The 26,597-nt window shown below is 47.2% G+C and overlaps 1 protein-coding gene across 1 annotated transcript in view; it reads right to left on the reverse strand.

Annotated features, from left to right (window-relative positions):
• The window catches only part of CCT2 (chaperonin containing TCP1 subunit 2), a 70,145-nt gene that overhangs the window by 42,131 nt on the left and 1,417 nt on the right, over nucleotides 1–26,597 (reverse strand). Inside the window, exons 3-6 of the mRNA XM_069764621.1 lie at nucleotides 25,408–25,473; nucleotides 22,647–22,758; nucleotides 18,769–18,845; nucleotides 6,337–6,449 (exon numbers count right to left, since the gene is read on the reverse strand). Coding sequence (XP_069620722.1) covers nucleotides 6,337–6,449; nucleotides 18,769–18,845; nucleotides 22,647–22,758; nucleotides 25,408–25,473 — 368 coding nt within the window. The remainder of the gene's footprint in view (nucleotides 1–6,336; nucleotides 6,450–18,768; nucleotides 18,846–22,646; nucleotides 22,759–25,407; nucleotides 25,474–26,597) is intronic.

Below are 26,597 nucleotides of genomic sequence, written 5' to 3' on the forward strand. Positions count from 1 at the left end.
TTGAGTTCCCCTTTTATATGAACTGCCGACAGGGATTGTAAGTGTTTCTCGGCCAGAGACAATATCTGTGCTGTAGTGGTCATCAGGGTTCGAGACCTTGTCCCCCCTGATGATTGATGTAGGCTACCACAGTCATATTGTCTGTTTGTATCCATACATGCATATTCCTCAGGGATGGTAGTAAGGAAAGAAGAGCCTGATTGACTGCAGCAAGCTCTCAGATTTGAGGAATTCTGGGACTCTTGAATCGACCATCGCCCTTGGGTTAGAATGTCTCCCATATGGGCTCCCCAACCGAACGGACTGGCATCTGTTGTAACTATATTGTCCGGAGTGATGGTCCAGAGAACTCCTTTTGACAAATGTGCTAGATTGAGCCACCATCTCAGATCGTGAAGAGTGGCGGGTGATAATTTGAACTTTCTGCTCAGAGCACCGTGAAGATCTTTTTCTGCTTGAAGAACTTCGTATTGAAGCATTCGGGTATGAGCCTGAGCCCATCTCACCGCCGATATACACGCAGTCAAAGATCCTAGTAGAGACATTGCGTCTCTTAAACTTAAGTTTGTAACTCTCCTTACTGCCGTGATCCTTTGAATGATCTTCTGCTTCTTCTCTTCTGGTAGGAAGGATGACTGATCTTCTGAGTCTAATAGAACTCCTAGGAACATTTGACGTCTTGTGGGTTCCAGTTTTGACTTTTCCCAGTTGATTATCCATCCGAGTTCCTGTAGGGATGATATTATGGCATTTACCCTAGACGTACACTGAGCAATTGAATTTCCAACTATCAAAAAATCGTCTAGATAGGGCACCACAAGGGTTTCCTTTTCCCTGATATGGGCCATTACTTCCGAAACAACCTTAGTAAAAACTCTAGGTGCCATGGACAGGCCAAAGGGCATTGCCAAAAATTGGAAATGTTTAATCTGATGGTTTACCCATACTGCCATCCTGAGGAATTGCTGGTGATTTCTGTAAACTGGAAGATGGTAGTACGCATCTTTTAGATCCAAGACCGACATGTAGCACCTAGGAAACAAAAGCTTAGTTGTTGATTTAATGGATTCCATCTTAAAAGCGTGGTACTGAAGATATTTATTCAAGTTACGTAAATTTATGATAGTCCTAAAGGACCCATCAGGTTTAGAGATTAAGAATAGCGGAGAATAAAAGCCCGTCTTCTCCTGATGTTTTGGTACTTCTTCAATAACTCGCTTTGTAAGCAATTGTTGAATCTCTAATTCTAAGGCCTGTTGTTGGGCCGGAGTGTCCAGTGATGTTATCACAAAATGATCTGGGGGAGTTCTCAAAAATTCTAATTTTAATCCTGACTCAACCACCCCCATTATCCAGGCACTAGAAGTAATCTTTTTCCATTTATCTGAGAAGAACTTTAGTCTTCCCCCTACTGGTAGATCTGTTTTATCTGTAATTACGCCTACGTCTTGAGAAAGATGAAGGGTTCTTATAGTATCCACCTTTCTTCTTTTGATCCGATGTTTCCCAGTCGCGATTATATCCCTGCTGGTCTGACTGGAATCTTCTGAAGGGCATGCGTCTTCGGAAGGCGTTCCTAAAAGTGGGATTAAACGTTTTAGGAAATCCCTTCTTCCTATCTTCTGCCTTTGCAAGGATGTCATCCAGCACCGGGCCGAATAGGTACTCACCCCTACATGGAATGGAGCACAGTTTAGCTTTAGCCTGAGCATCCCCCTTCCAGGTCTTTAGCCATAGTGCCCGTCTGGCTGCATTCGAAAGACCTGCCGATCTTGCGGCCAATTTCAGAGAATCAATCGAGGCATCCGCTAGATAAGCTGCTCCTTCTCTGACCTGAGACAGGGAATTCAACAATTTATCCCTGGGTACCTTTGCTTTGAGCTGTTCCTCCAGCTGAGTCACCCAGACCATGATTGATCTAGCCGTACAGGTGCCTGCGATAGCGGGCTTAAAGGCTCCAGATGATGACTCCCATAGTTTTTTAAGGAGCATGTCAGCCTTTCTGTCTGAAGGATCCTTGAGGAGCCCTACATCTTCTAACGGAAGTGAGGCTGTTTTCGAAGTAGAGGCTACTGCCGCATCTATTTTCGGAACCTTCATCCACTGGGATAAAGTGTCATCCTCAAAGGGGTACCTTCTTTTTGCGGCTGAAGGTAAAAACCCCTTATCCAGCTTGTCCCACTCCCGTCTGACCAGATCTTTAACTGAATCCACCACTGGGAAAGCTTTCCGACTTCTCTGGTTCAGCCCTGCGAACATGATCTCCTGGGTTGTTTTCAGTTCTTTACTCTCTGCAACCCCCATAGTTGCACGGACTGCCTTAATTAAGGTCTCCATACCATCCGTGGAAAAGCAAGGCCTTCCCTCCTCATCTGAAGAGGATGCCGAAGAACTTTCCGAGCATTCGCCCTCTTGTACCGAAGGGCTGGAATCGGACACCAACTCCACACTGCTTTTTTCATGCCGTCTGGTTTTAAGGGATGATTTTATTTCTTCCCTAATTACCTCCCTCAAATCCGATACCCGGAGAGGGGCCTCTTCTTCTAACGTACGGCATATGCATGTTTGGCATAATTTCTTTACATAGGTGTCAGGTAGAGGCTCTGTGCATAAAGCACACTGCTTATGCTTAGATTTGGAGACCTTTTTCCCCTACAACAAAGCATAGTATAGAAAAAACAGCTGTATCAGGCAATGGCTTACATATTACACTCACCACTGCTGACAAATATAGAGTACCGGTTTTTGAGGGGGTGAGGTGCGACGTGACGTCGGGATGCTAGGGTTCTGCTGCCCACGTTCACCGCTATGAGACCTGTGCTCTCCTATCTGTCGGTGTTCGGCGTCTCCTGCCGAAGACATGTTGCCGCACACACACTCACCTGAGCGCTGCTTCCTTTCAAAAGTCCCGCGCTCCTCCTCCCGGTCTCCTCCGGAAGTTGTTACCTCTACTTCCGGGTCATAAGCGCCGACCTGCTCCTGCAGCGTCGCGCGCGTGTGAACGACCCAGGGCGGCGTGCCTTCCCCCGGGAACGTCACCGCTCCTTGCCAGACGAGGGGGGAAGCTGCTTCCGGGCCCCCGACTCTGCCGTTCTCCCCGGACACCGCACAGAGGCTTGGCGGACCCGGGTAAGACGAACGAAACCTGTAGGCTCCCGCCGTCCGGACAGGAACCCAAACTGGAGGGCGAGGGGGACCTCCCCTTTTTAACCTGTAGGTTCCTGTCCGGAAGGTGGGCGGATCCCCTCTCTCTCGTTGTGGGTGCTGTCGTGGCGATAGGAAAAGAGCGGCCATATTGCCGCCGGACTGCGGGCGTCGCTGATTGCTTGTGGCAATAGTCGTGGGCGTTTTGCCACGACCAATCAGCGACTTGGATTCCATGACAGACAGGGCCGAGACCAATGAATATCTGTGACAGAAAGACAGACAGACAGATATAGTAGATCTCAGCACAGGGACATTTTATTTTTAAACATCCAATTGTGGAAACTATTATTATTACAAAATCTATTACCGTATATACTCGAGTATAAGCCGACACGAGTATAAGCCGATCCCCCTAATTTTGCCACAAAAAACTGGGAAAACTTAATGACTCGAGTATAAGCCTAGGGTGGAAAATGCAGCAGCTACCGGTAAATTTCAAAAGTAAAAACAGATACCAATAAAAGTAAAATTAATTGAGACATCAGTAGGTTAGGTGTTTTTGAATATCCATATTGAATCAGGAGCCCCATATAATGATCCATACAGTTTATGATGGCCCCATTAGATGCTCCATATTAAAATATGCCCCATATAATCCTGCATAAAGGGTAATAAGGGCCCCATAAGATGCTCCATAGAGATATTTGCCCAATATAGTGCTGCACAAGCGTTATGGCCCCATAAGATGCTCCGTACAGTCACTTGCCCCATATAGTGCTGCACAAGTGTTATGGCCCCATAAGATGCTCCATACAGTCACTTGCCCCATATAGTGCTGCACAAGTGTTATGGCCCCATAAGATGCTCCGTACAGTCACTTGCCCCATATAGTGCTGCACAAGCGTTATGGCCCCATAAGATTCTCCGTACTGTCACTTGCCCCATATAGTGCTGCACAAGTGTTATGGGCCCATAAGATGCTCCGCACAGCCACTTGCCCCTTATAGTGCTGCACAAGTTTTATGGCCCCATACAGATGCTCCGCACAGCCACTTGCCCCTTAGGGTATGTGCACACGATGCAGATTTGGTGCAGAATTTTCTGCATAAAATCTGCATCTCCTGGCAGAATCCGCAGGTGCGTTTTTTATGCGTTTTTTTTTTTTCAACAATAGATTTTTATTGAAATTTTACGTTTACCTATGGTGCATTAGTAAGTAACATTACAAAGCTGTGAACAGAACATATGCACAAATGCTTGTAAATGAGTAATATGTGTTCCTATATACTAACAACAATAGGGCGGAGGAGGGAGTAAGGAAGGCATGGGGAAAAGAGAAAAGTAGGTGAGGGGGTTGGGGGAGTAAGGGGGAAAAGGGGGACCCGGGGGTAAAATCACTATATACGCGATAATTGCGGAAAGTCATTCTGAGTCCGAAGGTTCAACGTTAGTTAAATAAAATGCAGGTACGGCAAAGGGAGTGTGGCTAGTATATTCCACCCAGGGGAGCCATACTTTCTCCAACTTGCCCACTTTGTCCATTAGAATAGCAGACAGGTTTTCATTAACCTTTTTATGCTTTTTTTATGCGTTTTTTACCAATGGATTTCTATTATGGAGGGTGCAGAAACGCTGCAGAACTGCACAAAAGAAGTGACATGCACTTCTTTGAAATCTGCAGCGTTTCTGCGCAGATTTTTCTGTACCATGTGCACAGCTTTTTTTTTTTCACATTGATTTATATTGTACTGTAAATCACAGTGCAGTTCTGCAGCGTTTCTGCTGCAGAAAAATCTGCTGCAGTTCTGCACTAAATCTGCATCGTGTGCACATACCCTTATAGTGCTGCACAAGTGTTATGGCCCCATACAGATGCTCCGCACAGCCACTTGCCCCATATAGTGCTGCACAAGTGTTATGGCCCCATACAGATGCTCCGCACAGCCACTTGCCCCATTTGCTTTTGCTGCCATAAAAAAAAAAAAAATCACACTCACCTTTCCGTCGCTCAGGACCCCGGCACTTTTACCTGCTCCTTGTGCGGCTCCGTCTTCGGCACTGACGTTCAGCAGAGGGCGCGCACTGACTACGTCACCGCGCCCTCTTGACATGAGCGTCACTGCCAGAGGACGATGAAGACGGAGCCGCACTGGAACGAGGAGCGGTAAATATCGCGCAGTGCTGCGCTCCCCCTCCCCGTATACTTACCTGCTCCTGGCGCTGTGTCCCTGCTTCTTCCACCGCTGCATCTAATTCCTGTATTGAGCGGTCACCGTTACCGCTCATACAGTTATGAATATGCGGCTCCACCTCTATGGGAGGTGGAGCCGCATATTCATTTCTGTAATGAGCGGTACCATGTGACCGCTCAGTAAAGGAAGAAGCTGCAGTGCTGGAAGAAGCAGGGACATCCAGGGACCGCGCCGGGAGCAGGTAAGTATAATTACACAGCCCCCACTCCCCCTCCCCTGCCGACCTGGGGTATGACTCGAGTATAAGCCGAGAGGGGGACTTTCAGCCCCCCAAAATGGGCTGAAAATCTCGGCTTATACTCGAGTATATACGGTAGTTCAAATTAACTTTGTGGGAACCCCCTTTAATGATCATTATGTCTATTGCCTGCTTAAGGGTATGTGCACATGTGCATTTCCTGAAGATCTCTCATGGAAAAGTTAAGACATTTTATTTCAAGCAAATACCGTAAACCTACCAGTAAGTGTGACTCTGAACTACGGCATTCGTCTCACTTCACTTTGTTAGTGATATATTCAGTTAGTAATACATGTACAGTGTGTGCACCCAATACATGGCATTGCCATCTGCTGCCGGTTTCAGCGCTGCTCTGGTCTTCTCCTGCACCATGTGACCAGCTTGCTCACAAAGCATCTTCTTTACGGATCAGAAGTGAGGTTCTCTGTAAGCCTCTGAGACGCAGGATGGGACTCTCACAGGCTTACGGTTAAGAGGAATTATCGTTCCATGGTGTGAGCGGCAAGAAAGAGCTGCAGTCACACGATGCAGGAGACGAGCGGTGCTGGAAGCGGCAGAAGAAGGTGACCGATGAGTATTTTAACACACACATTACTAATGACTAATTGAGGATGCATGAAAAACACCAGTGGAATGGTATTTAAAGTTCAATAAGCACACAAGATTAAATGTTGACGATGAGTTACAGTAATAACTCACCCATGATCCAGTGCTGCATTTAAAAGAGCTTCTCTGGCAACCTGGGTGGCCAATCTCCAACCAGAAATAATAGTTTGTGGATGAATCTTCTTGGCAATCAAGAGTTCAGCTTCCTAAAAAAAGGTAGTAAAATTAACCACTATGGCATTAAAATGGTGCAAGTGTAACTAACGCTTCAACTTCTGACAGGAGCATTTCTTTCCTTATCATTTACCACCTATCCACAGATAGTACTTCTTATTGCATGAGAGATTCAGATAAATAGGGATTTTTGTGTACTCACTGTAAAATCCTTTTCTCCGAGCCAATCATTGGGGGACACAGGACCATGGGTGTTATATGCTGCTGCCACTAGGAGGACACTAAGTAATACAGAAAGAATAGCTCCTCCCTTGCAGTGTACACCCTCCTGCTGGCTCCAAGTGAACAAGTTCGGTAACAAAGCAGTAGGAGCTTAACATTTACCCAGGATGAACTTTGCCAAAACCAAGGCAACACAGAAAACCAAAGCCGCTAGGCTAACAGGGTGGGTGCAGTGTCCCCCAACGATTGGCTCGGAGAAAAGGATTTTACAAAAATCCCTATTTCTCCTACGCCTCATTGGGGGACACAGGACCATGGCATGTCCTAAAGCAGTCCCTAGGTGGGGAACAATCAACTGTAATTGCTTCTTGTACTAACAGGGTACAGATGCGGCACCGCCGCCTGCAACATTCGTCTGCCGACGGTAGCATCTGCCGAGGCCTGAGAATGAATATGGCAATGTTTTGTAAACGTAAGCAGACTGGACCAGGCCGCAGCTCTGTAAACTTGTGCGGCCGAAGCTTGGTGCCGAATGGCCCAAGACGCACCGAGTGGAATGAACCTTAACCCCTTACCGGCATCGGACGTACTATACCGTCCGATGCCGGCTCCCCTGCTTTGATGCAGGGCTCCGCGGTGAGCCCGCACCAAAGCCGGGACATGTCAGCTGTTTTGAACAGCTGACATGTGCCCGTAATAGGCGCGGGCAGAATCGCGATCTGCCCGCACCTATTAACTAGTTAAATGCCGCTGTCAAACGCAGACAGCGGCATTTAACTACCGCTTCCGGCCGGGCGGCCGGAAATGACGTCATCGCCGACCCCCGTCACATGATCGGGGGTCGGCGATGCTTGTGAATGGTAACCATAGAGGTCCTTGAGACCTCTATGGTTACTGATTGCCCGTCGCTGTGAGCGCCACCCTGTGGTCGGCGCTCACAGCACACGTGCAATTCTGCTACATAGCAGCGATCAGCAGATCGCTGCTATGTAGCAGAGCCGATCGTGCTGTGCCTGCTTCTAGCCTCTCATGGAGGCTATTGAAGCATGGCAAAAGTTAAAAAAAAAAGTTTAAAAAAATGTGAAAAAAATAAAAAAAACATAAAAGTTTAAATCACCCCCCTTTCGCCCCAATCAAAATAAATCAATAAAAAAAAAATATCAAATCTACGCATATTTGGTATCGCCGCGCTCAGAATCGCCCGATCTATCAATTAAAAAAAAGTATTAACCTGATCGCTAAACAGCGTAGCGGGAAAAAAATTCGAAACGCCAGAATTACGTTTTTTTGGTCGCCGCGACATTGCATTAAAATGCAATAACGGGCGATCAAAAGAACGTATCTGCACCGAAATGCTATCATTAAAAACGTCATCTCGGCACGCAAAAAATAAGCCCTCAACCGACCCCAGATGATGAAAAATGGAGACGCTACGAGTATCGGAAAATGGCGCAATTTTTTTTTTTTTTTTTTAGCAAAGTTTGGAATTTTTTTTCACCATTTAGATAAAAAATAACCTAGTCATGTTTGGTGTCTATGAACTCGTAATGACCTGGAGAATCATAATGGCAGGTTATTTTTAGCATTTAGTGAACCTAGCAAAAAAGCCAAACAAAAAACCAATGTGGGATTGCACTTTTTTTGCAATTTCACCGCACTTGGAATTTTTTCCCCGTTTTCTAGTACACGACATGCTAAAACCAATGATGTCGTTCAAAAGTACAACTCGTCCCGCAAAAAATAAGCCCTCACATGGCCAAATTGACGGAAAAATAAAAAAGTTATGGCTCTGGAAAGGAGGGGAGCGAAAAACGAACACGGAAAAACGAAAAATCCCCCGGTCATGAAGGGGTTAATCCATGCTGGGCCAGAATGACCACTGACTCGGTAGGACTCCTGAATAGCTGAACTAATCCATTTTGCTATTGTTGCCTTGGAAGCGGGAAACCCCTTCCTTGGCCCTTCCGGGAGCACAAACAGGGCATCCGACCTGTGGATGGACGCCATCCGCGAGATGTATCTCTTGAGAGCTCTCACTGAATCCAGTGTGTGGATGGCCTTCTCGATGTGACGGTAAGACAATCTCCTGACTGAGAAAAAAGGATGAGACAACTTTTGGCAAAAAAAGACGGGGATGTTCTCAAAACCACCTTATCCTGATGAAAATTCAGGAACAGAACTTGACAGACAGCCGCCAGCTCTGAGACTTGTCTAATGGATGTGACCGCAACCAGGAAGGCAACCTTCCATGAAAGAAAGGACAGGGAAATCCCCTGTAGAGGTTCAAAAGGAGCTCCTTGCGAGACTCCAAGGACCAGATTAAGCTCCCATGGTTCCAATGGCATCTTATAGGGCGGCACCCTATGGGAGACTCCCTGAATGAACATCTTCACTAGTAATCTGTTGGCAATCCTGCGTTGGAACAGAACGGACAGGGCTGAAATCTGCCCCTTGAGAGAACTAAGGGCGAGACCTAAGTCCAAACCCGTTTGTAAAAATTTGAGGATTGAAGGAATGGAAAATTCAAGAGGAGAACATCCCTGGTCGTTGCACCAGGAAAAGAAGGTTTTCCAAATGCGATGGGAACGTCCCTGGTCGTTGCACCAGGAAAAGAAAGTTTTCCAAGTGCGATGATAAATGCGCATAGGCGTAGGCTTTCTAGCGCCGATCATGGTAGAGATGACTTCCGGAAAAACCTGCCTGGGTTAGAACCCAGGACTCAACAGCCATGCCGTCAACCACAGGGCCTCGGGGTTCTGGTGGTAAATGGGGCCCTGTGAAAAGAGGTCTGAGCGATTTGGTAATCGCCAGGGAACATCGGCGACTAGTTGAACCAGTTCCGCGTACCACGCCCGGCGCGGCCTATATGGCACAATAAGGACTACCGGTACTTCCTCCGCTCTATTCTTCTTGATGACTCTCGGCAGAAAGGGGAGCGGAGGAAATATGTATGGAAGCCGAAAATGATGCCACGGGAGTGCGAATGCATCTGCCCCGATTGCTGCTGGATCGTGGGACCGAGCTATGAAGTCGGGAACCTTGGAATTTAGCCGTGAGACCATCATACCCATGTCCGGGGAGCCCGAACGACAATGGATCTGGTGGAAGATCTCCGGATGGGGAGATCACTCCCCGGAGTCGAAGCCTTGACGACTGAGGGAATCTGCCCCCTAATTGTCCACTCCCGGACGTGAACCGCAGAAATCATTGAGCGGTTTTCCTCGGCCCAATGGAGAAAGTAACCTACCTCGTTCAAGGCTGCCATGCTGCGGGTTCCCCCTTGTCGGTTGATGTATGCAACGGCAATGGCATTGTCGGACGGAAACTTGATGGGACGACCCGCCAGGAAGGGATGGAATTGGAGAAGAGCTAACCTGATTGCCCGAATTTTTAAGATGGTGATCGAAAGGCGTGATTCCTGAAGTGAGCAGCGGCCCTGAGCAGTGTGATGTAAGAACACCGCTCACCAGCCTAGAAGACTGGAATCTGTTGTCACAACTAGCCAATGTACTGGAAGAAAAGACTTCCCTTGGTTCAGGGAAGATTTTAATATCCACCACCTGAGAAACTGTGTGACTCGCTGGGGAAGGAATAAACGATGGTCGAGGGAGAATGGGTTCCTGTCCCAAACAGCCAGGAGGGCATGCTGTAAGGAACGGAGGTGTAATTGGGCAAATGGAAATGCCTCCAAGGGTGCTACCATCCTGCCGAGGACTCTGATACTGAAGCGCAGAGAGTGAGTGCGGGGCTGAGAATGCTTCCGAGCTTCGCGCTGTAAGGCTGAGATCTTTACCGGGGGAAGAAGCATCAACCCCTGGGACGAGTCCAGTATCATTCCAAGAAAAGAAATTCACTGAGCCGGTACTGGGGAAGATTCTTTGAAGTTTGTCTTCCAACCCAGGCGAGAAAAAGAATCTATTGTGATGTTCACAGCCTCCTTGCAGGCGCGGAAAGAGGAGCCTTTGATGAGGATATAATCTAAATACGGTAGCACCACCACTCCTCGGTGTGGAACATGGCCACGGCAGCCGCCGTGACCTTTGTGAATACCATGGGGGCGATGGCGAGGCCGAAGGGCAGAGCAACGAATTGGAAGTGTTGTTCCTGAACTGCGAAGCGAAGAAACCTTTAGTGAGAAGGTAAAAATAGGAATGTGGAGGTACGCGTCCTGGATGTCTATAGACGCCAGGAACACGCCTTTTCCCATGGAGGCGAAGATAGAACGTAGCGATTCCATCCGAACCGTCACACACTGACGAACGTGATCAGCAGTTTTAGGTCCAGTATGGGCCGTACTGTACCGTCCTTCTTTGGAACCATGAGGAGGTTTGAATAAAAACCTTGAAACCGTTCGCTTTGAGGGACCGGAATAACTCCATCTTTTCTCAGAGAGTTTATAGCTTCCAAGAACTCTGATGCTTTTGCCCTGGGAGGACGAGACAAGAAGTCTATCTTGTATCCGGAGAACACCAAGTCGAGAACAACCGAGAGCCACGCGGCACTGAAGGAAAGCAGGCGGCCGCCTACTTTGAGGGTGTCCCCCGGATACCACAGGGAGTCATTGTGTGGAAGATCTGCCCATTCTGGAGCCTCTGGATCCCGACTGCCTAGGCCTGCCTCTCCATTAAGGCATTAAGGGGAAGGTTAATAAGAGGCCTGGGAACCTCTGTCTCCACGTTGTGCCCGATCCGGAACCGGGAGATGTGGAAGTAGAGGACCAGTTTGAGTTGTAACGAAAACAATCGGGACCAAGCCTGTGATTGTGGAAAAAATTTACTCTTCCCTCCAGTAGCGTCGGAAATCAATTGGTCGAGCTCTTCGTCAAAAAAGGCGACTGCTCTGGTATAGTAGAGAAGTCAGTGACTTTTTGGAAGCAGAATCCACACGCCAAACCCTGAGCCATAAGGACCTCCGGATGGTGATGGCGTTTGCTGCTTCTTGAGAAGCGCAGTTAGCGGCATCCAGGGACGCGGTCACTACAAAAACTCCAACTCTGGCTATCTGAGTAGTGAGGTCTGCTATCTCGAGGATAAGATTGGTATCCAGCACCGCTGAAGCCAAGACCTCAGCCCAGTGGGCCATAGCCTTAGCCACCCACGTAGCGGCAAAAGATGGGAAGAGTGCGGCTGCCGAGGCTTCAAAGGCTGAACGCGCCATATTGTCGATCTGACGATCAGTTGGGTTTTTAATAGAGGCGCCCTCTGAGGAGGATAAAATAGATTTAGTAGCCAGGTGATCGGGAGAGACTGCAACCAATCTATTCTTGGATCCTGGGCAAAGGAATATTTTGACTCCATGGGCTTCTGCCCTATGAATCGTTTATCTGGACGGATCTTGTGAGATTCAACGATTTCCTTAAATTCGGAATGAGTGGCGAACACTCTGTGAGCTCGCTTGGTCCTCTTAAAGGACACGCCATGATCCGTTTTAGATAAAGGTTCCTCCTCAAGCTTCAAAGCCTTATTCACTGACTCAAATCATGAGAGTCGAGAGTCTCCTGATCGTGATGGAAATCCTGATCTAGGGACGTATCAGAATCGTCAGGTTCTCTACTATCTCCAATGGAAGGGGAGCGAGAAATGGAGCTCTCAGAACCCGAATCCCGGTGATCGTCTGAGGATACGACATGAGCCCTGTTGTTGTGGAAGAGCGAGAGCTCCTTGATAAGGTCGACCGAAATAGTGCCCCGGGTTAGAGGAAGGGTCTCTGAACGAGTCTAACGCTTTGCCAGGGATGCCATAGACCGGGTAAGGGAGGTAGCCCACTCAGGGGGACTAGGCTCACTGGGTTCGGTATCAGTAACAGGTGGTTCCTGATAAGTCACCGGTTCACAAGCTGTGCATAATGCGGTATTGTGACCCCGGGGTAATGACACCTTACGAGCGGTAAATGCCGCAAAACATAGTGTGGGTTTTCCCAGACTTTATGTGAGGCTTTGATTGAGGCATAGCATAGCCTTGAGGAGAGCGCTTACTAACAGGGGAAGGGTTAAGCCATGTTTCTGCAGTTTACCCAGGTCCTGTGTCTTGAGTCCTCAGGGGAGATCGCGCGGTATGTGCACAGTGAACGCTACTCCTGAAGGCTGTGATTCAAAAGGCTGGAGCAGAGCATCTGCCCTGTGGGTGTACCAAGATGGCCACCGAGATCAGGAAGTAGGAGCGCTTCTCAGGGAACAAGAAACGCCAGAAAGAGTGGGCGGCGGTAACTGCCGGTGGGCGTGGCCAAAACTCTGGCCTGTATGAAGGGGAAAAGCCGGGGGCTAAATTTTAAACCTGCAGTTGCCACCTGCAGCGCCGCAACCGCTATTAGCGCCATTCTTAAGCCACACTCCTTTATTGAATTGCAGCACTGCAGACCGCCCACGGACCGGGTTTTAAGGTGCGGACCTTCCATACCCCGGGGACCAGGTCCCCCCAGCGCCTCGGCCCCCGCAGTGTACTCACGGTAGATGCGGTGGGCCGGTGCTCAATCCACCGTCACCATAGTCAGGTAGGGGGTGGAGAGCTTCTGCCGCCTTCCATCATCCGCTATAACAGTGGTGATGCAGAGGGGGGCTGCACGGATGCCATACATATTTATGTCCGGCCATGCACCTGGCTGCAGGAGAGGTAGATGGAGGGCTAATCCCTCCATGTGGTCGCCTGCTATGGATGGGGGAGATCGGAATGCGAAGGAACCGTTGCCCGTAAGGTGAGCTCAGGGCTGGCATCCAAGGTTGCAAGAAAGGATACGGTAGGGACGCTCCACGTACTTGCCTGTTGAGGATTCGGGAGAGATCGGAACCTAGAAAGGAACCGTCGCCCCCATTCGCTCCGTTAAGGAAAAATATAGAATAAAAAGTAAAAAACTAAAATAAAAACGGTGAGGTCTGAAAGCAGACTCAAGTGCCTCCTACAGACACTAAGCAAGAACTGGTTCACTTGGAGCCAGCAGGAGGGTGTATACTGCAGGGAAGGAGCTATTCTTTCTGTATTACTTAGTGTCCTCCTAGTGGCAGCAGAATAACACCCATGGTCCTGTGTCCCCCAATGAGGCGTAGGAGAAAACTCTACAAACGTCAAGCCACTGGAATACCCCTTTAAGTGTAAACCGAAAGCATTGACCACTACTTTCATATTGAGAACTTAACCTAGTCATTATCAGGCTGGTTGGGATCTGACAACCGACACCTTCACTGATCTTCTGCCGTGAACTACAGCAACAAAACACTTAAAGGGAACCTGTCACCCCAAAAATCGCGGGTGAGGTAAGCCCACCGGCATCAGGGGCTTATCTACAGCATTCTGTAATGCTGTAGATAAGCCCCCGATGTTACCTGAAAGAGGAGAAAAAGACGTTATATTATACTCACCCAGGGGCGGTCCCGCTGCTGGTCCGGTCAAACGGGTGTCTCTGGTCCGCTCCGGCGCCTCCCATCTTCATTACAAGACGTCCTCTTCTGATCTTCAGCCACGGCTCCGGCGCAGGCGTACTTTGCTCTGCCCTGTTGAGGGCAGAGGATAGTACTGCAGTGCGCAGGCGCCGGAAAAGTCAGAGAGACCCGGCGCCTGCGCACTACAGTACTTTACTCTGCCCTCAACAGGGCAGAGCAAAGTACGCCTGTGCCGGAGCCGTGGCTAAAGATCAAAAGAGGACGTCTTGTAATGAAGATGGGAGGCGCCGGAGCGGACCAGAGACACCCGTTTGACCGGACCAGCAGCGGGACCGCGCCTGGGTGAGTATAATATAACGTCTTTTTCTCCTCTTTCAGGTAACATCGGGGGCTTATCTACAGCATTACAGAATGCTGCAGATAAGCCCCTGATGCCGTTGGGCTTACCTCACCCGCGATTTTCGGGGTGACAGGTTCCCTTTAACAGTATATGGATGAAAACAGTGTAGTGGCCATTCCTGTAGCTCATATTCACTTCAAAGGCAACTAGACAGCACACAAAGCAGATTTTTGGGGTTGACAGGTGTCAGACCCCCAGCGATCTTCTATTAAGTGGATCATTCATCAGTTTCAAAGTCCTGAATAACCCCTTCACTAGACTTTCCTTGATCAAAAATAGAAGCAGTGCGCCCTATGAGGAGATGAGCACACAATTAGTTTTGATCGAATAGCTTCGGATAAACACTTATCGGAATAGCTATAGAAGTTACCGAATAGCTGCCTCGGGAACCCGGATACTGGAGCGCCCCGATAATCAGGTATCCGGCTCCTCAGCTGCAAGTGTGGCGGCTGTGTGACAATCACAACACACACAGGCTCTCCATGCATATGTTGTGACTGTCACACAGCCGCGACACAAGCAGCTGCGGCTCCGAACAGTTGATCATCGGGAGAGCTCCAGGTATCTGGGTTCAAAACTTGCTCAGGCTTTTGAACATCTCATAACCGCTTCAGATTTCTAAAAATGCCAAGTGGTTAACCACTTCAATCCTGTTTTCACCTCCTGACCAGTCCAAATTTTACAATTCTGATGACTGTCACTTTGTGGTTATAAAGCTGGAAAGCTTCAACGGATCCCACGGATTCTGAGAATGTTTTGTAATGACATATTGTACTTAATGACAGTGGTAAAATTTCCTTGATAAGACTTGCATTTGTGAAAATATCGCAAATTTGGGAAAAATTTTGAAAATTTCTCAAGCTTCAAACTTTGCATTTTTATGCCCTTAAAATCATGTCACACAAAATAGTAGTAACATTTCACATGTATACTTTACTTCAGCACAATTTGTGAAACTTTTTTGTTCTGTTCGGAAATAAGGGTTGAAAGTTGACCAGTGATTTCTCATAAAAAAAAAAAAAAGTGTTAGGGATCACATCATATTTGAAGTGACTTTGAGGGGCCTATATCACAGAAAATACCCAAAGTGACACTATACTAAAAACTGCACCTCTCACGTTTATTAACCTTTCAGGTGCTTCACAAGAATTAATGGAAGGAAGAACAAAAATAACATTTAAACTTTTTTTTCACAAAAATTTTACTTTAGACTTAAATTTGTTTATTTTCATGAGGGTAACAGGAGAAATTCCACCATACAATTTGCTGTGCAAATTCTCCTGAGTGTGCCAATACACTTTATGAGGGAGAAAACTACTGTTTGGGCACACGACAGGGCTCGGAAGAGAAGGAGCCATTTGACTTTTTGAAAGCAAAATTTGCTGGAAAATTAGCAGAAGTCATGTCGTGTTTGGAGAGCCCCTGATGTGCCTAAACAGTGGAAACCCCCAAAAGTAACTCCCATTTTGATAACTAGACCACTCAAGGAACTTATCTAGATGTGATGCGAGTACCTTGAATCCCCAGGTGCTTCAGAGAAGTTTATAACGTTGAGTACCATCCTACCCAAGCCTGCATCAGCTGAGGCGTGGGTATCAACCTGTAAAACCTTGCAAATGTGTGTAGGGATGACCAGGTGCAGCCTTGCAGATCTGCAAAGATGATGCCTGGTGACGAACAGCCCAGGAAGCCCCCACGGCCAGGGTGGAGTGAGCCCTCACTCATGGAGAAGGCTGTTTGTCCTGAACGCAATACACCTCCAATATTACCGAACGAATTCAACAGGCAAAAGTGGACTTAGAAGCTGGGAGCCCCTTACGACGACCTTCAGTGATGACAAACAGGGAATCGGACTGACGAAAAGTGGTCCTACAAAGATAGACTCGAATAGCTCTGACCAAATCCAGCTTGTGAAGGGACTTTTCCAGGGGAGGAATTTGAGAAGGACAAAGGAGGAAGGACAATGTCTTCATTGATGTGAAAAGCAGAAACTACTTAGGGAAGAAAGGAAGGGACGGGTCAGAGAACTCCCTTGTCCTGATGCAGGACCAGGAACGGAAAACGACAAGACAATGTTGCTAGCTCGGAAACCCCTCCTGATAGACGTAATGGCAATTAGGAAGGCCACTTTCGATGACAGGAGAGAAAACGAGATATCCTGGATGGGCTCAAAGGGCGTGCGCTGAAGAGCGGCGAGAACAAGGTTTAGATCCCATGGTTCTATCGGAGGATGGTAGGGGGGGTGCAAGGTGGGCAACACCCTGAAAAAAGTCTTCACCTGGGAACAGGAAGCCAGATCTCTCCGGAAGAGAATTGACAGAGCGGACAAGTGACCTGAGTCGAGCCCCGCTTGATGAAAACCAAGGACGGAAGGAAGGGAAAAAGACATTCGAAACAAACTGTTCTCCTCACACCACCGGAAGAAGGCCTTCCAACACCTGTGGTAGATATGCGAGGATGCTGGTTTTCTCGCCTTAATCATGGTCTGGATGACTGAGAAAAGCAGCTTCCTTCAGGACTGCAGCCTCAACAGCCATGCCGTTAAACTCAGACTGAGAACTCGGGTGGAATAGGGGGCCTTGTGAGTGAGACGATCTGGACGGTCTGGAAGCCTCCAGAGAGTGTCCATAAGCATGTTCACCAGCTCCGCATACAAGACCCATATTGGCCAGTCTGGAGCTATTAGGATTACGGGAATCCCTTCTGCATTTATCTTTTTTATGACCCTTGGAATCAAGGGGAGAGGCGGAAAAAGATAAGGCTACTTTCACACTAGCGTCGTTTTCAATACGTCGCAATGCATCGTTTAGGGGAAAAAACGCATCCTGCAAAGTTGTCTGCAGGATGCGTTTTTTCCCCATAGACTAACATTAGCAACGCATTGACACACGTTGCAACCGTCGTGCGATGGTAGCGCAGTGTTGTGGCGGACCGCCGGCAGCAAAAAACGTTACATGTAACGTTTTTTGCTGCGCTGTGTCTGCCATTTCCGACCGCGCATGCGCGTCTGGAACTCCGCCCCAGCGCACCTCACAATGGGGCAGCGGATGCGCTGGAAAAATGCATCCGCTGCCCCCATTGTGCGGCGCTTTCACTGCTTTTGTCGGTGCGCCGCAACGTCGCATAGCGACGTGCAGTGCACGACGCAAGTGTGAAACTAGCCTAAGGCAGCTGAAACTGGGACCATGGGCTCACTAGAGCATCGCAACCGATGGCCAGCGGATCCCAGGACCTGTTTACGAACCGACGAACCTTGTTTTTCATCCGAAAAGCCATCAGGTCGACCTCCGGAGTGCCCCATCTCTGGCATATTTGGTTGAAGACGGCAAAATTGAGAAACCACTTGCCTGATGTGAGACCCCAACGACTCAGAAAATCGGCTGCCTAGTTTTCCACCCCCGGAATGTGAGCGGCTGATATGGCAGGGACATGACGTGACGTTCCGCCCATCGCAGAATCTGTGTCGCCTCTGTCATCATCTGTTTCCTGCAAGTCCCGCCTTGGTGGTTTATGTAAGCCATGGTCGTGGCATTATCTGACTGAATGATGATTGGCTTGCCTGCGAGGAGAGACTGCCAGCGGAGAAGAGCAAGAAAGATTGCCCTGAACTCCAAAAGATTGAAGAGGAGAAGGGCTTCCTGAGCGTTCCAGCAACCTTGCGCTGTGTGAAGGAAGACCGCTCCCCAACTGAGGAGACTGGCGTCGGTGGTGATGACCTGCCACCGGAGGGGGAGAAAGGACCTCCCGAGCAGGACCATGCGGACAGCGTCCACCAAGTCAGAGATGGTCTCATCTTGAGAGGCAGAAGTTCTGGTCGGTCCAAGGAGACTGTTCTCTTGTCCCATACAGACAGGAGGGCCAGCTGAAGAGGACAGGTGAGCAACTGGGCAAAAGGCACAGCTTCCATGGAGGCAATCATCTTTCCCAGAACCATCATGCAAGACCGTAGAGGAAGATGGGCTGGTCGCCTTAGAGAGCAGATTCCCTGGCAGAGAGATGCAAACTTCTCCTGTGGGAGGAAGACACGGGTCTGGGCCGTGTTGAACCTCATACCCAGGAACACCAGGCGCTGAGCTGGGATCAGGGACTTCTCCCTGCTGACTAACTAGCCGAGATGAATCAGAGTGTCCAAAGTGCTCTGAAGACTCTGGTCGCAGTCTCGTCAGGACGGCCCCTTCATCAGAAGTTCATCCAGGTGAGGGATTAGGAGATCCCCTTGGAGCGAAGGATGGCCGTGACAGTACAAAATGTTATTTCCCCAGAGAATCTCTTTATTAGTGTATGTAAGCACGTGTATATATTTACATGTTCATACATTTTTCTGAAAACTCAATTAAAAGAAAAAAAATGATCTTACTCTAAGCAACTCAGCAGCCAGCACAGTAACTGATGTGGTCCCGTCACCTACTTCATCATCTTGGACCTTAGACATATCTAGACGAAGAGAAAAACAACTTAGCACCAGCAGTTTGATAATCTGAATGTAAGAGTATGTTCACACTGGGCATTTTAGCTTTTTTTCTGCAGAAAAACCCAATTTCTTGGCAGGAAAGAATCTGAGGCAAAAACGCATGTTTTGGTGCATTTTTTATTCCCTTTTTTCATGTATTTTTGGGGCTAACTTGTGTGTCTTTGTGCATGCTAATAAAGTTGAGTCCCCCAGAGGGAAAAAAAAGCTACTTCCTGCAGAACCCTACCTCTAGATCCTTTGAAAAGCCAGCAATTCAGCAGCAACGTACAGTAAAATCACAGCGTGACAGGTTAGAATAGAATTGATAGAATACATACATATACATACATACATATACATATTAGATAGAATAAAAGCCGGCAATTCAGCAGCCGTGTACATTGAAATCACAGCAGGACCCAACAGGATAGAAAGATGGATTACATACAGTATATACAGATAGAATATGTTCGTGTGCAGCTTTCTGTATATGCGTTAAAATATTTTTCTGAAAAAAATTGCGTGGGCTCCGGCGTAATTTTCTTAACCAGCAGAGGGAAAGCCGACAGCTGGGGGCCAAGGTTTACAGCCTGGAAGGGGGTAATACCATTATATTAATATCAGCTCACAGCTGTAAACATAGCCTTTACTGGCTATTAAAATAGGGGGACCCCCCCACAAAAAAAAATAAAAAAAAAAATTCTGGCACTTAGTCTTGGGGGAGGGGGGTGGAGTTGTTTGATGTCACCTTTGTATTGTCAGTTGACATCAAGCCCATATGTTAGTAATGGAGAGGCGTCTATAAGACACCCCCATTACTAACCCCATAGTCATATTGTATGAAAACACACACACCAGGGGTAAAGTCCTTTAATTGAAAGAAGGATACAGACTCCTTTGATAAACCATAATTATTCCATACTTACATCGTCCATTCCACAGACGCCATAGTCTTCTGCAAAAGAGTTCAAGTAAAAAAACAAAAATATCCCTCACCTCTCTGTTCTGTCCCACTACATAAAGCCAGGTCTATTGTATAATCAGCTTTCAAACTGGACAGTGCCAAGATGCGACTGTCCAGGCTGAAAATCACTGGAAGAATGAGCTGTTGCGAGTTCAGCGTCAGTGACTAGCTGTGACGTCACTGAAGCGCGTTCCCAGCAGGGCTTAACTGCGGTGACCTTGGGTGAGATCCCCGCTAGCAGAAGAGAGTTCACTGGAAGAATTTCATTGCAGTGAATTTGAACTGCGGTAAACTCGCTTCTGCACCGTGAGACTTTCTCATGGTGCTAGCGGGGATCTCACCAAGGTCATCGCAGTTCAGCCTTGCTGGGAACGGAGCCTCAGTGACTGGAGGTAACCTTGATGACGTCACCGCTAGTCACTGAGGCTGCACTCCCAGGAGCTCAGTCACCAGTGGTTCTCAGCCGGGACGGTCGCATCTTGGCACCGTCCAGGTTGAAAACTATTAATCCCTAGACATGGATTATGGCATGGAACAGAACGATGGAAAGGTGAGGGAAATTGTTGTTTTTTTATTTTTGTTTTATTACAGAAGACGAGGGATTCAGTGGAATTAGGCGTTTGGTGAGAATAAGGCTGAGTGCCCACATTCAGGATTTTTCGCGTTTTTTTTTTTGGCGTTTTCCGCTATAAAAATGCTTACATTAAGCATCCCATCATTTTAATACAATCCGCAATTTTTGTGCCCATGCTGCGCTTTTTTTTCACCGAAAAAAAACGAAGCATGTTCATTAATTTTGCGGAAAATCTGCAGATTTGCAGCTATGTTATTGCATTGGGAAGCTCTGGAAAAAAAAAGCGAAAAATCTGCACAAAAAACATGTGCAGGTTTCCTGCGGAAGGAGTCCGGTTTTGATGAGGAAAATTCTGCAAACAATCCTGAAAGTGGGCACATAGTCTGTGTTTATTATTTTTAAATAAAGTAAGTGTATTGTTTTATTTCAAATAAAGGACTTTATTCTGGCTGTGTTTATTTATCATGTAACTATAGGATTAGTAATGGATAGGTGTCTTATAGGCGCTTCTCCATTACTAAGCCGTTGCCTTGATGTCACCAGACAAGAGAAAGGAGACATCAACCCCACAAATATGAACCCCACTTGCCACCACTACAGGGCAACAGAGAAAAGCCGTGCAAAGCACCAGAATTTGCGCATCTAATAGATGCGCCATTTCTTGGCGGCTGAGGACTGCTATTTTTAGGCTGGTAGGGGGGCCAATACCCATGGCCCCTTACCAGTGTGAGAATACCAGCCCCCAGCTGTCTGCAATGGCAAGGCTGGTTATAAAAAATGGGGGGAGGAGGCCCCACGCAGATTTTTAAAAATTATTTAAATAACTTAAAAAAATATATGACGTGGGGATGCCTCTATTCTTGATAGCCAGCCTTGCTAACGCTGACAGCGGAGGGTTGCAGCCCCCAGCTGTGAGTTGTGCCTGGCTGGCTATCAAAAATACGGGGGGGAACTCACGCAGATTTTTTTTTGTGTATTTACAGCGCAGGAGTCAGCTGATGAATACTCCCATCATAGTTCATGCTCTCACTATTATCAGCGGCAGCAGACGTCGGCTGATAGGAACAGTAGACCCATCAGCTGACTACAGTGAGCGGAGGTAAACTTTATACCTCCGATCACAGCTGAGTGCTCAGGCTGCCTTTTAACAGTGTGGAAAACGCGGCTGTGTGGCCGGCGGGGATGATTTTACCGTTGATCAGAAGCAGTGTTTGCCGAGCTGTCATGAACATAGCAGAATGGCAACCACTGTATTGTCGGGTCCCCCATTCAAGTGAATGGGGTTCAGGTCCGCTGCTCAGTGTCTGCTGGATGACAGGCTGTGTGGTCGAATCATGCAACCTGCCATCTAGATGTAGCGGAGCTAAGTGTGAGGTCACATCATGCTGTCCTTGACTTTTCTGCAACAAATACGCTGCAAAAAAATGTCAACCTGCACATTTGCAGTGTTTTTCACCATCCATTATAATAATAATTTTATTTATATAGCGCCAACATATTCCGCAGCACTTTACAAATTATAGAGGGGACTTGTACAGACAATAGACATTACAGCATAACAGAAATCACAGTTCAAAATAGATACCAGGAGGAATGAGGGCCCTGCTCGCAAGCTTACAAACTATGGGGAAAAGGGGAGACACAAGAGGTGGATGGTAAGAATTGCTTTCGTTGTTCGGACCAGCCATAGTGTAAGGCTCGGGTGTTCATGTAAAGCTGCATGAACCAGTTCATTGCCTAAGTATGTAACAATACAGACACAGAGGGCTAATAACTGCATAAAGTGTATGAGAACATGATGCGAGGAACCCGATTATGCTTTTTTTTTTTTTTTTTGAATGGGCCACACAGGGATAGTTAGGTTAATGCATTGAGGCGGTAGGCCAGTCTGAACAAATGAGTTTTTAGGGCACGCTTGAAACTGTGGGGATTGGGGATTAATCGTATTAACCATTCAAGTTAATGGGTGAAAAACGCTGCATAAACGCTTAAAGAAGTGACATCATCTATGTAAGAAAAAGAAAAGCAGCAAAGCACAAAATCCTGACAAAAAAACAATGTGTATGCATGAGATTTCTGAAATCTCATGGTTTTGCTGGTACTGTTAAAAGCAGCTGAAAATTAGCATATAAAAAAAAAGCAGCGAAAAAACGCCCAGTGTGAACATACCCTAAAGTAGGTTTCTAGGTGTTGAATCGATATCACAGGCAACCGCTGTGTACTGTAGACTGTCAGTTTCTCACTTACCTACTAACACTTGGGCAGCAGGATTATCAATGCCTATAGACTTTAGGATGGTTGCTCCATCGTTGGTTACAGTAACATTGCTGTCTCTGCCACTGCTTAGAAGGATCTTGTCCTGTTCACGGAAGCAACCAGACAATCAGAATATGAAATCCTATCACCATGCATGTAAGGGTACCGTCACACTATACCATTTCGATCGCTACGACGGTACGATTCGTGACGTTCCAGCGATATCGTTACGATATCGCTGTGTCTGACACGCAGCAGCGATCAGGGATCCTGCTGAGAATCGTACGTCGTAGCAGATCGTTTAGAACTTTCTTTCATCGCTGGATCTCCCGCTGTCATCGCTAGATCGGTGTGTGTGACACCGATCTAGCGATGCGATCCAGCGATGCGTTCGCTTGTAACCAGGGTAAACATCGGGTAACTAAGCGCAGGACCGCGCTTAGTAACCCGATGTTTACCCTGGTTACAAGCGTAAAACTAAAAAAAAAAAAACAGCACATACTTACATTCTGGTGTCCGTCAGGTCCCTTGCCGTCTGCTTCCCGCACTGTGACTGCCGGCCGTAAAGTGAAAGCAGAGCACAGCGGCTGTGCTTTCACTTTCACTTTACGGCCGGCAGTCACAGTGCGGGAAGCAGAGACGGCAAGGGACCTGACGGACACCAGAATGTAAGTATGTGCGGTTTGTTTTTTTTCAGTTTTACGCTTGTAACCAGGGTAAACATCGGGTTACTAAGCGCGGTCCTGCGCTTAGTAACCCGATGTTTACCCTGGTTACCCAGGGACCTCGGCATCGTTGGTCGCTGGAGAGCTGTCTGTGTGACAGCTCCCCAGCGACCACACTACGATTTACCTACGATCACGGCCAGGTCATATCGCTGGTCGTGATCGTAGGTAAATCGTATAGTGTGACGGTACCCTAAGAGTTTAAATCTTTATATTGGAAAACTAGCATGAAGAAGTTATTCTAAGGCTAAGTTCACATTTAGTTAGTGCAGTCCGTTCAACGCATACGTTAAACGGACTGCGCTAATGCAAGTGCCGACGTTGGAACAGCGCTAGCGCAGATGGAGCATCTGCTAGCTCCATCTGCACTAGCAGTGACGGACCCGGAAACGCTGCAGCCCTCGTCTCGGGTCCGTCACTCAATGACGGCACATCGCTAACGCACGCCCATTGTGGGCTTGCGCTAGCGATGTGTCCGCCATAGAAAGTAATGGTGGCGTTAACGGACTACGTTACACCGCGTTAAGCCGCGGTGTAACGTAGTCCGTTTAATGGGTCACACTAACGCAGTGTGAACCTAGCCTAATACGTTTAGTTATACTGGCTATTGCAGTTTGTTCCTCCAAGGCCACATTCACACTAGCAGTATTTGGTCAGTATTTTACATCAGTATTTGTTAGCCAAAACCAGGAGTGGGTAAAAAAAATAAATACAAAAGTGGTGACGTGTTTCTACTTTTCCTGATTGGCCCATCCTTTTTTGACTTACAAATACTGAGGTAAAATACTCAAATAGTCAAAGCTCAGATTTAAAGATAATAGAACATTTCTTCAATTACAATACTTGTCTGAATCGTTGGCTTTACAAGCAGACTAAAAGGGCCTGTAGAGCAGAATGACTTCAAACTAAGCCCTGCCATCTGGTGCTCCATGGTGGGGCCAATCATTTACATACACCTTCCATACCTGCCTGGTTTCCCCTCAATATCCACCCCCTCTGACAGCAGTGGATTCATAGGGCCAGAGAAGGGTGGACATAGATGGAAACCAAGCAGGTGGGAAGGTGTATATAAATGATTGGCAGCCATGAGGCACCGAGAGCCTGTACTTGGCTGACGAGTCCCTTTAAGATTTCCAGGGATTTTGAGATTACAATATAACCTCAGCAACAGATATGAGCAGACAGACTGTACACTGACGGCGCTGTTACCACATTTCACAATACAAACTGTGCACATACTGTAACTAAATACATGTCTTGGACCGGATGATATTGGCTTAGTGACTTTGAAAATCTATGTTAAAATGGCTGAATACTCCTGATATTAAAGTGAGCATTTTATGAGTCCAGTTATTGTATGTGCACACGTTGCAGATTACTCTGCTGATTTTTCCAGACTGATTTTGGTAAATCCGCAGGTAAACCGCACTGCGGATTTCCTGTGGATTTACAGCGATTTTTTTGCGGATTTTGTGCGGATTCCTATTATGGAGCAGGGGTAAACCGCTGCGGAATCCGCACAAAGAATTGACATGCCGAGGAATAAACAACGCTACATTTCCACACGTTTTTTTCCGCAGCATGCGCTCTGCGGATTTTGTTTTCCATAGGTTTACATGGTACTGTAAACTCAGGGAAAACAGCTGCGAAATCCACAACGTGTGCACATACCCTCATAAGACTGAATAACCTTGGACGCTATTTCATCTCCACCCATCCACTGTGAAAAGTTTTGGGCAGGAGGGGTGGCACTGTAGAAATGGTAATCAGACTTATGCAACCTTCCGTAAAGGATTTTGAAATCATTCTTACCTGAATTGTCAAAGTAAGTACACCAACTTTATCTGGTCCAAGAACTATTTAGTAATGTATTCAGTTTATATTGTGAAATCTGGCGTTGTACATAAGGCAGCGCAGACATGCTGTGTGACTCGTCTTCTCTAAATATCCCCTACACTCTGCAGTCCTACTAACTGCAGAAGAACACTTCACAATTTAATGAGCATTTTTCAGAGGTAAACACTTACCATGCCTTTTGGTCCCAGGGTGCTTTTCACCAAATCTCCAATTGCAATGGCCCCAATAAAGGAGGACTAGAACAACAAACATTTCATTGTAAACCCCACATGGTTCATCATTCACAAATATAAGCGCGATTCTGATCTACAACTTCCTGTACTCGGCTTACTCCAACAGTCCCATAGACAATGAACAGAACAGAGGCCGAGCATGTGCACCTGTGCTACGTTCTCGGGATTTCTGAGGGTTCCAGGGTGCATGCCATCCCCCATACAATGCATAGGGGACTATGTTTTATTTTCTTGGGTGGGTGGTGGGGAATAACCCTCTAATACAACATTTGCATTTCTAAACTAAGTGTTTATTAGGTGCTACAGATACAACCGCAAGACAGCCGGCAGAGTCCAACCTTTCTAAAATGACATCAGTCTACCCCCATGGCTATGTTCACAAATAGTATGGCACAGAAGACCGCTAGTGGAGAATGTAAACTCCAGCCAAGGTAAGGCTTCACATTTTCACATTACAACTTGCTGTACAGCTCAAACCAGAGATGACAATGCTCATTACTACACATAAGCAAATTTGCCCGGGTCTGGGGTCCGGCGAGTCCTCCATGGCAGCCGGCATTTTGGGCAGATCTGGGGATTACCGGGTCCCACAAAGTGATGTCGCAGGGCCGTGTAATCGCCAGAGGTGCCCAGAATGCCGGCTTCCACTGACGGACCGATCTGGACATGGGACTGGAGCATTGTTCTTGCGGCAGGCACCCTCTACTTGCTATATGCCACTCTTTCATTACACAACTACTTTTATGCCATCAGCAGTCAGGAAATAACAAGATTCTGGGGGCATTTATCATTGTATTTGCATATGAATATTTGTGCACATTGCACCGTCATTGTCATAAAGCCCTAAGCCATATTTAGTAATTAATCAAACACCATTATTAGTGCCTATGCCAAAACATTAGGAGAGAAGGGGATGCAATTACTTATTGGCCTGAAGAACAACACTGTACTTCTACAGAAACGTCGCATATTCTAGACCGGTTATAGTTGTCGTACACAAAGCCATTTATGCTGCTGAAATGGTAACAAATGTATCCCAATCCATACATAGTTCTACATCTGACACACTGGTCTCCTCTAATATTGGGAAGAATCGATTAGAGTGAACAAAAAAGTGACAATTTACA

This window comes from Ranitomeya imitator, chromosome 4 (assembly GCF_032444005.1).
Source record: "Ranitomeya imitator isolate aRanImi1 chromosome 4, aRanImi1.pri, whole genome shotgun sequence".
Lineage (NCBI taxonomy): Eukaryota > Metazoa > Chordata > Amphibia > Anura > Dendrobatidae > Ranitomeya > Ranitomeya imitator.